We start from the raw sequence: 11181 nt of genomic DNA on the forward strand, positions 1-11181 counted from the left end.
CTGATTGAATGGTCTGGTAGGACCTTAAGAGAGCTGTGTACAAATGAATGTCAAAAACCTCAATAAACCAATGCATTACTGTAAAAGAGAGTGGGTCAAAATTCCTCCACAGTGATGTGAGAAACTAATAAAGTCATAGAGAAAATGATTGCTGCTTAAGGTGGTTCTTCAAGCCATGGGATGTTTGACATGACTGTAACATCCAGCTGTGCTGCAGCTCATTACACCTAGAAGGGTACAGGACAATGGTTTCATCTGCAAACTCTGGATTCTACCCACAATGCAAAGACATGAATGTTGGATTAATTAGTCATTCTGTGCCATAAATACGTAGATGTCTTTTTCAGTGTTAGCCTTGAAATGTTGTAGTGACACGTTTAAGGTGTACCTTCCTTTTCACCCCATGACATTTGGGATTAGCTCCAGTTCCTGTCACCCTGAATTGATTAATTGATTCACAAAATAGATGGATACCATTTATGACGGTTCAGGAGGCGGATAGTGCTAGAGATGACAGTTGAAAGTGTTTCAGCAGTGCAGCTTGTGATGACTGATTTTGAGAAATGTGTCATTGGGTTATATTGGCAGAAAAATACCAGCTTCACAACACCAAGTTGGATACAAGTTTAATGTACAGATGGACAGCTGTCTTGCTCTTTGTGCTCGATGTGGAGAAATGGTAACATTTGCTGTATGTCTGTGAATATTAATTATTAAAACAGAAATGGAAAAGTATTAAGCCCACACCTCATAATTCTTGGACATTTGCTTTTTACATTTTCTTCAGTGTTGACTTTCAAGTTTTGTTGTTTTTTTCATTTTTTCATTTTTTTGTTGGCTTTTTGGAAACAGTTTAATATTTAACTTTAAGGGTGCACTCCCTCAAACCTCAGTTATTTTTAAAGTAGTTAAAATCATTTTTAATGTGAACATTCAACACACTGAATCACACAAATACACACTCCACCCTGACCTCCATCTCTCTCTGTTTCCCTCAGTGAGCTCCAACCAGAGCCATGGGGAGTACCCAGACTGCCGGAGTGAGAGGGAGTCAGGAGGGGAGGCATCTCTCCTGGTGTCTCCGCTGGTGGTGGCGGGGATCGTTATAGGTCTAGTCCTCTTCCTCTCATGCATCACCATCATCGTCGGCAGCTTGCGCAAAGACAGTCGACTCCGAAACCCTCACCTTCGAGCAAGCTATGGTCAGTCTGTGACACACCTTGACATATTCTAGAACTTCCTTTTTTGGTAACTTTTCAGGCTCCCATTAGAATGTAAATACAGCATCGTAAGACATTAAGTTAATATGCAACTTGATATGTGCATGACTTCAGGTATGACTATACATTTAAATCTTTTTGAGTCTCATGCCACAAGATAAAATTGACGTAAATTGGTTGGGTAGGTTTGGGGTTAATTACAGATTAGGACACGATACCAGACTGAAATATGAAAAAGTCAGCTCTAAATACAGTAGTTGCTGATATGTAAAGCACAGCTGGAGTATGAGATGAGATGCAATGTAGAAGAGCACCACGTAATAGGTTCAAATAAACTGTAGTCCATCGAAGTTACTGAATGTCCCCAGATGACAAAAGTCTAATTCTAGCACAGCACGAAATTGATTTTTGTGTCTCCACAGGACAAGATAGTTTTTCTTATGGAGGTTCAGCAGGTGAACTGAGGTCTAGCTGCTTGGAAGACTTTCCTCCTGGTTTAGACTTTGACTCATACAGAGAGTCTCAGATAAACAGTGTGTATCCTGACTCCCCACCACGGTAAGTGCTTTTTGAATTTAAGATGCCTATGTAACAGATGTCAGTATTCAAATACAAAACCCTCTTTTCAGAGGAAAAGGTTAATCTACTATAGATCTATTGCTTTATTACAACAAAATGTAAATGAAAATGTACTATTGTGATCTCTTTACACTAAATATGAAGGTGAAATACTGGTAGACACCTGTTAAAAATTGGAAACAGAAGGACGCTTTGTTTTTGTTTTGTTTTGTTTTGTTTTTTTTATACATACCACGTGATAATTACTCAGATTTAAAGCAGCGGGAAGGTCTCTGGTTTTGGAAAATTCCTTTTTTCTGGCAAAAAAAATATTAGGAAAACAAGTCAAATGGAATTTTTTGCCTTTCCTCAGCTACCCACTACAGTATATTGGCAAAATAAGAAAGAAGAGCCTTTCGTTTGGCATATATGTGAAATGTCAAGTATGAAATATAAGTGACCACTCATACACTATCATTCACTGTTCTTTGGCCACTTGGTTTGACCTTTTTTCTGTGGTAATTCATTTATTAGAGAGCAGTGCTACCTTTGGTGCCCTTTGCAAGGTTGGCTGTGAATATGTGCATGTGTGTGAGAAAGAGGGAGAGAGAGAGAGAAAAAGAACGGACTTGCTAAAAGCCAGTGTCATGGTGTTTTTGATCTAAATGTCAGCTGGTCTAATTGGCAACTTTAATAATTCACATAAATCCCTCCCCTGCAGTGCATATGTGTGTGCTTCATTCTCATCACAGTTCTTTAGAACCGTTCAAACACTTTACTCTGTTCAGGGGTGGATGATCTGTAGTCTATAACTCAGAGGGAATAATTGTCATACAACTGCACATATCATTTTATTTTATGGTTTATCAGAGGATATTGCTTACAGTTCTCCCTTTCTGTTGGCACCAAGTGTACACTCTATTTCATGATTATCCAGGACTGTCATCCATCTGCAGTACGTGATTGATATGACATTACATCTTATCACTTCCACAATTATTGTCAGACAACAGGGATAACGAGGATATCGGAGAGATAATTTACTGAAATGACTCACTGAAATTTAATAATAATAGTAATAAACAGACACAATGGCACCACATTGCAGAAAGAAATCCAGCTTTTTGCTCTTTTCTTATGTAGTTACAAAGATATTGTCATGTGCAATGTATTGAGCATCGCAGAACTGCTGCATGTGACATGATCGAGGATTCCCATCTTCATCTCCTCAGTTCACATAGAAGGTAAATAAGAATTGTAGTGCTTCCTGGATTATGATCGTTTTTATGATTGATTTTATATGAACTTAAAAATCAAAACACTACAAGGCACATTGTTTTAAGTGAGTTAACCTTTTGTCTCCCTGACAAAGGTTTAAAATGCTCCATATGGACTTTAATTGTGAAGTTTGCTATTGTTTTTGGTCAAACCTCATATGTGAAGGGATACACCTGGTAGCAGCAGGGTTTGGGGGTGTTACATGATGCTTGAGCTGTAGGGCCTAATGTGGGCGACAAATTGCTCCCATACGCAGTTAGAGAATTTCAGTTTGAACAGCGGAAATGTGAGAGTAACTGTGAACAACTCCTCAGCTTTCTATCAAGAAAAAGGAAAGAAAGCAAAGAGGAGAGCAGGAAAAAGGAAGGGGAGCTAGTGCGCTACGTCAGTACTCTGGCAGGAAACCAGAATGTTCTGGACCGCCTGCGTGTGAGACGTACTTTTTGGCTTGGACTACAGGACAGCAGCCAACCAACGCATATGCACAAACTCACATACACTCACATCCATACATTCAAATCACACTTTTTTTTTGTAACCATAGTGCTGGCAAATTATTGTTTGGTACCCTGTGAAGAAGCAGGTAGTTGCAGTCATATGATCAGAGCGTGTGTGGGCGTGCATATTTTTGTGTGTGTAGGCCACAGATGGTTGAGGAAAACTCAGAGAACTCAGATCAACAGCTCACCTGCTGAGACTGTGAACGTTACACTTCCGACACACACGTACACACACAAAGTCTGGTAGAAAAAAAAAAGTCACGCTTGCGGATCAGCGCCTCACCTGTGGAGACTGAAAGCTTCTGCTTCCTCTCAGGGAGAAGCTCAGCAAGCACACACACACACATGCATGGACACAGATTCCTTTCTTTCTGATTTGATTTGCATAATAGCATTGGGGAGCACATAGTGTAGGAAGGCACGTGTGACATTCTCGTCCAGTATTGAGAAGATTTAAATAAGCATTAACGTCACAGCTTTGTTTGCTTTTGATTTGCTTTGTGTTTGCCACTTACATGTGTCCAGATACTGATCTATTAATATTTTTTTTTCAAATCTGTTATGGTGAGCATGTGAAAAGAAATATTTATGTCATGTTGCTCAAATTTAGGCTGAGGTTTGTCCACTATTATGTCTGGTCTCGAGTGTCACAGCGTATGCTGCTGGTCTGATCGCCGATTCTGATCCTATAACGGTGGAAACATCTTAGTTTCTGGTCAGCAGTATATGGATAGTACGACCTATGGATGGAAAACTACAATTTATCCATTTGTATTTTAAGCTTGGAATTATATAGAATTTAGAATCACATTTGCTTCTTTGTTGATATATAATATGCAATTACTTGTAAATTACATGTTGCAGAGGCAGGCAGTCAGAGATGTTACCTGTGTTTTACCAGTTGTACAGCAATAAATGGAGCAACAGCAGCCTGCATTTGTGACTTTTCACGTAACATTCAATAATGACATGTTTAGGAGCAGCTGAGGCGTTTGCAATAATTTGGCCGTTGCTGTGTCAGGCTGCGTGACACTAACTGCAAGTGTCTGACAAATACAGGAAGCGTTTTCTCATGTTATTAAGCTGTAAAGCAATTTCTGCACAGTGTCACTTGTCATCTCATAGGAGGAAACTAATCTTCCCACTGTGCACAAACTGGTAATGTAAAGAGATGAAAAGCAGGAAAATGAAAGTAGACACCTGATTATTGTTTTCTGGCACTAAGAGTAATTTGATATGATGAAAACTGATTTGTTGAATGTCATATAGAGGTTTCATATTGTTTCTGCTTTATGCTGAAAAAATCAAATCAGTTTTTGGTATGATTCACACACAGTAGCAGCACCATCTACAGTTTAACTCCACAGGCAAGAACCTCTCACAGTGGTAAAGAGCAGAAACATGTCGGCTTTACACACACAAATACACACACTTGCACCGACACACAGAGACCATATGCTGTAAGCAAGAGCTGTCTGGTGTTCAGCTCTATAGAGCGTCATAACCATTGCATGAATACATGCCAGAGGTCCTCCCTTTCTGCTGACATGTGTGTGACTTCTTATTCTACTGTGACAAATGTTTAGACAAAATCTTCTAAGTTAAGGTTAGAAGTCTGGGAAATATCTGGGTTTAAATAAACCATGACTGTTAGTAGGAAAAAGGAAGCAGCAACATTCTTCACACTTGTATCAATGGCAAACCACTTCATCCAATGCTTTTGACAGGCTTTTCTTATTCATTGCATGTGAAAGTTTGGGGGGTTTTGCTTTGCTGTAAAGTAAACCTCCATAGAGCTGCATAAAGTGGAGATATCATCTGAATTTCAGGAGCGGGACCACTCCTCCTTCACGCCCCTTCTGGCCTCAGGCTATAAAAGCCCCCCTTCTCCAATACCCGCTGTTCTCATTTTCATGCGAACACTCCTCGTCGTCAGACGCCTCGCAAATCCTAAGAGCTTGATTCCTACTCACCCTTCAGCTCATCACCACGAATTCCCCGTCGCTCAGCCCATCGGACCAAGACCTCGCTCCTTCTCCGCCTGATTTTCCCCTGGCAGTGCGGGATCTGCAAACCGATCTTCCTAGCGGAGCCGCCGTGGAGTGCCATATTATAGCCGGCCCGTCCGGCGCGCCTTCCAGCAGCCGTCCTCGCCGCACAGCCGTCAGTTCTGCCATTCGCATTCCCTGGAACTCCTCTCTCCGCTCCATCTAACAATACAGCGGCTCCGGTCGCTCCCCTTCCTCGCAAAACTTCAACCTCCGATCTGCTAGAGGACGATACCCTCCCAGTAAAAGTCCTCGGCAGAACTCCACTCCGGATCGCCCTGAGGCGCGTCTACAGCCCCGTGGAGCTTCCTGGAAGCACGATCGATCTCAGCGTTTAACTCCGAGGTCGCGTCGCTGTTCCCACGCTCCGGTGTGGTCTCCCGAAGCTTCTTTGCCCACGAATATCTCCGACTGGACTGTCGCCCATCTCCAACAAGTCCTGAAAGAGACTTGTTCGCAGCTCGCCCCACAAACCCTCTTGGCACCGAGTTGCCAAACCCTCAGCCACGTATTCCTCCATTGCTAAACTTTGACACCAACCTCGGCACCGGGATGCCAGGTTTTCAGCCACCTTTTCCTCCTCTGCTAAACACCACAGGTAACCTCAGCACCGGGATGCTAGGTTCTCAGCCATTCATTCCTCCTCCGTTAAACGCCACAGCTAACACCTGCACAGCGTTGCCGAGTCCAACAGGGCTACTTTATTCCGTTTCTTTTAACATCTCAGCGCTCCCGCTCTCATTCACCGAACACCGTTAATTCTCTTCCGGGCACAAATGAAGCTAGCGCTTCCATGAACAACGCCTCCTTGCTCCTTTCAGCCTTACCCGACCAGCTATAGCGGCAGCTCGCCACCTCTCCGAGTGCTCCCTCCTCAGCTGCTCCTCCCACTCAGCGTGACACTCGTCTAGGGTTGCCAGTTCTGCGTGCCCTATAAGCCCCTTCGCAGCTCGCCCCTACAAACCCTCTCAGCACAGAGTTGCCAAGCCCTCAGCCACACATTCCTCCATTGCTAAACTCTGCCACCAACCTCGGCACCGGGATGCCAGGTTTTCAGCTGCCTTCTCCTCCTCTGCTAAACACCACAGGTAACCTCAGCACCGGGATGCTAGGTTCTCCGCTACTCATTCCTCCCCTGTTAAACACCACAGCTAACATCTGCACAGCGTTGCCAGGTCCTCTCACCTCCGCTACTTCCCACCGTATTTCAGCTAACATTCCTAAAACCAGCCGTCCGACTGCTCCTACCTCCAGTTCAGAGCTGCACCTGGCCTAGCCTTTCACCCAGGCTCCATTTCTCCAAGCTAACACCACACAGTTTTCGCCGGCCACAGCAATTCTTCCTCCCAACCCACCAGCCCCAAAGCCTTCTCCTGTATCTGCTAACCTTCGCTAACTAATCACCGCCGGTAACTATGTGGATTTAGGTTCCATTATTATACGTGGTGCGGCCCCTTCTCAGTTGAAAGAGCTCTCCCCGGTCGAGTTTGCTCTAGCCTTCTCGTTATACAGAGACGTCCTCCACACCGCTTTTCCCTCCCGAAGACCAGACTTCGACTCCATCTGACCATTGTTCTCAGCCTCGCGTTACGATTTGGCAGCACCGAATTCTGTCAGTGCCTCATTCAGTTCGCTTCTCAGGCAGCTGCTCGCCTTCAGCAATTTAACCAAGACACCTTCCGGGGCAGTCCCGATCAGGAAATCTACTGCCGTCTTCTCTCTCCCGCAAGTTGTGTGGCGCCCCGTCACGTCCCGCTTCCACCTGCATAGTCTCAGCCCAAAACGATTCAGCCCTCGTGCCGTCCTTCTGTTCTCTCCTGCTTGACCCCAGCTCCCGTATCAGAACCTCTAAACCCGCAATCTCCACCCCAGCATGCCTTTTCCTCACGGTTCAGACAGGCGGGGCAGGCCCATCACGCACCTCGGAGGCCGCACCATTTGCCATGACTTCAACGACTCCAGCTTTTCCTTGCCTCCAGCTTTTCCTTGCCTCAACGCCACTATCTTCACTGCTGCTTCCTTTGCAGCGGCGGCCATTCCCGCCCCGCATGCCCCCTCAACCCCACCAGCCTCCACCCCCATCCACATTCCGGCACTAGAAGTTGCCTCATTTAAACACAAAAAAACAAAAAATAAAATAGGTGCTTCACCCCCTTGATGGCTCCCAGTCATACCCCCTCCCACGTCACCACCAGCTCACGGATTATCTACTCCGAGGTCAGTCTTCTCCGAACTCGGCGCCCCTTCGTCGGAAGAGAAAACACGGAACCTTTAACATCCCCAGAGTTCCTCGGCATAACCCTCGACACTGAACGTTTCCAGGCTCCCCTGCCCATCGAAAAGCTCAATCGCACCACCCTTCTCCTCCAAAACTTCCTCCTCGCTCTCTCTTGCTTCAAACGACGATGGCTGCTCTCCCCGTTGGGACGCTTAAACTTATCCCTCACTTGCTTTCACCCGCTGCATCCAAACCACCACTCCTCAACTCCGCCATGCTGCATAGCTCTCCCAGGGCCAAACTGCGTCTCTGGCAACTTCTGCTCGCTAACTGGAACGGCATCACCTTCTTCTACAACGATCAGCTGCCCCACCCCGACGACGTCCTGCTCTTCACAGATCCTGCCCCTTCTGCCGGCTTTGGGGGTTATTACGGCCGAAGACATTCAGAGCCTTGGCGCCCTACGCAGAGGCAGCTCTGTTTCCAGCCACGTCTTTCAAGATCTAAACCCCAGCATCGCAGAACTCATCAGCATCTCCCAAGAAGCGATTATAAAATAGCCTTGCAGCAAGCACATTGTCCTCCTATTGGACCACTCAGAACACATTCCATTCATCGCATCACAACTCAACCTGCCCTTTCCGTCACTCGACATCGCAACAGTTTCCAGCTTCATATCTCATGCCTTCCGGTTTCTGAGCATCAAAATTCCCTCCATAAAGACATACTTCAGCAGCATCAATTTCTTCGCTAAACTGCTCACAGGTCCACCATGCTCAACCAATACGTCACCCCAGATATCACTACTCATCAACAGTCTCCAGCATCAGTCACCTGCCACGACCCTACACTGCTTACCCCTAACTTCAGATCTACAACATCGCTGCATCTCTACCCTCCAGCTGAAGCATAGCGATTACTTCCTGGCGTGCCCCCTACTCGCCTTCTTTGGCTTACACTGTTCCGAATTCACCTCCTCATCCTCGAAGTTCTATCCGACTCTTCACCCGTGCATGAGTGTCATCCACCCAGCCTCCGAAGACTGCTTCATTTTCATCCTCAAACGAAGCAAACCAATCAATCGGGCAGCACCATGCCTACATACTACTTCAAAATAAACTCTCCTTTAAGACCCTTCGAATCACTAACCCTTTACCTCGACCTCAGAAAATCTCAGCACACCTTACCTTCAAGGCCTTCCCCAAACCGCAGCACTAATCACACTCCCTCATCCCTCATTGCTCATCGTTACCAAGGGAGTGGTCCCTGCTAGTGAAAAAGAAAAATAACCAGTAGATAAACCTAGCCCTAATTGACAGAAGCAGCCAGCCTATGCAGGAAAAGGGTTGAAACATGGATTTCCCAAACTGTAGCATGAGGATCGTATCAATCTGTTTGTTTGCCACTACGCAACAGCATCCTTAAGTTATTAAAAAATTAATACCTTGATATTGAATTTCATTTACATGATATGTCTAGACTTTAAATAGAAACAAGCAGCAGATAAAAACAAAAAAACAAACAAAACAACGAACAGAAAAGCAGTTGTGCAGCTCCCAGCAAGTCTCCCAGAGGGGGCAAATTATTTTTTACTCTGCCACACCCTGCTAACACACATGCTAGTGAACACACAAAGGTGTAAAACACCTCATTCATTATCTAGTGTGAGGTGTTTGCAGAAACAGACACAGTGGGAACAAAGCAGCATATAGCTCCTCAGAGACAAGAGACACAGGGATTTACAGTGTGTTACAACACCTCATTGTGCCTAGCGCTCACTTTCCCTCTGTCTTCAATTTTCACCTCAACATGCCGTCATGCCACTGATGTTTACAGTCAGATTTCTTAGCATAAGGCAAGTGAAAATAATCCACATGAAATATTTATTGAAACCCTGAGTTATGTGAGGGTGTGAGAAAGAGAAGAGAAAGACTGATTGCAAAATCTTACGTTTTGCTGTTTAAATTTAAATGATAAACAATACTTAATAATAAATAAATATAGCTAAAGCCAGTGCAGAAAACTTTATTTTTCCATATTATGTTAATGTATTATATTTCTCCTCATGTTAACTTTTATCGAGTGGAAAAAAGTTAGTGTTCATCCTCCAGCTTCATGTGTTTATGTTATGCTAACCATAGCTATGTAGCTAGCCACCACATAGCACATCATTATTACCAGCTACCCCAACTTCAGTAACCCTGCGAACGTCACTGTTTAGTTTTGGGTCTTCATTTATGTCAGAAGTGATAGCAGAGCTGCACGTTTAAATTTTTCAGAAATCTCTCAGTCAGAACATGGTATATCTACTTTAGATGGAAACTAGCGAGCTAACTCCCTACTAACTTCAAAGTCCATTAAACTTAATAAATCCTGTTTTAATGGATGTCTGGATGTTAAACTTAATTGTCACACCTGGTAAAGCAGCAACACTGATCACTGAACTCTCAGTGATGCCGCAGTGTTTGTTTGACTTTGGGACCTGAAGAGTTTTGACCCGGAAACGGCTAATGACGTCTAACTTAAACACTGGATAGGTGGTTCACATTTGATTTCATTTCATTACTGGTCAGCTTTTTATGTGACGTTCTTTCTTTCTTTCTTTGAACTGAGAAAAGAACATTGCCTGTTGTCTGAACCAGATAATGTTTGCTCCACCATAAATAACCCATCATAATTAATTAATGTGAACTTCAGTCTGGATGGATCTGGATCAACAGGACCACAAAATCATTTCACTTCTATTGTATATATGTGTGTGTGATGAGCATCAACTGGAGTGGACAATAGCTGTTATCTTCACATAGTGGTGGAAGTAGCTCTCACTCACTTTTTCTAATACACAGAAAGGCACAAATTTAACATGAAAGAAACTGTCACCTAGGAGGTCATGTGATTGTTGGGGTTTTCTCTGTTTTCTTTGTATTATTGTAGAATATGAAGCACCTTGAGGCAACTGCTGTTGTGATTTGGTATTGTATAAATAAAATTGAATTGAACTGAAATGAAATTGAAAAAAAAAGAAAGAAAGAAGCTCATACACACACATTTGTGGCACTGCTGTGTACTGATGTTGTTAACCACTGTGCTGATTAAGTTACTCTGATTTACCTCTTCCTGTGGCCCATTCTCATCTACCATTACTTCCACACACAGGGCTATTTTATAAAATAAAAAATACTAGGGCTGCTCATGATTTGCAGTGGTAGAGCAATGATCAGAACAACAGCAGCTGAACCAGTCACGTCACTGTGCCCATGCTTTGCATCTTTCCAGCATCAACATGACGCAGCTGCTGTCAAACAAGGAAAGTTTTACATTGACTTGTATTTTGTTTGTCTTTTCTTCAGTTACAATCC

At 44.0% G+C, this 11181-nt stretch overlaps 1 protein-coding gene across 4 annotated transcripts in view; it reads left to right on the top strand.

Annotated features, from left to right (window-relative positions):
- bean1 (brain expressed, associated with NEDD4, 1) overlaps positions 1-11181 on the top strand; it is a 47929-nt gene that overhangs the window by 31818 nt on the left and 4930 nt on the right. For all 4 annotated transcript variants that reach the window (XM_005473684.4, XM_025897414.1, XM_005473682.4 and 1 more), the window contains 2 exons: positions 999-1202; positions 1643-1778. In XM_005473684.4, coding sequence (XP_005473741.1) covers positions 999-1202; positions 1643-1778 — 340 coding nt within the window. The remainder of the gene's footprint in view (positions 1-998; positions 1203-1642; positions 1779-11181) is intronic.

This window comes from Oreochromis niloticus, linkage group LG13 (genome assembly GCF_001858045.2).
Source record: "Oreochromis niloticus isolate F11D_XX linkage group LG13, O_niloticus_UMD_NMBU, whole genome shotgun sequence".
NCBI classification, from domain to species: Eukaryota; Metazoa; Chordata; class Actinopteri; order Cichliformes; family Cichlidae; genus Oreochromis; species Oreochromis niloticus.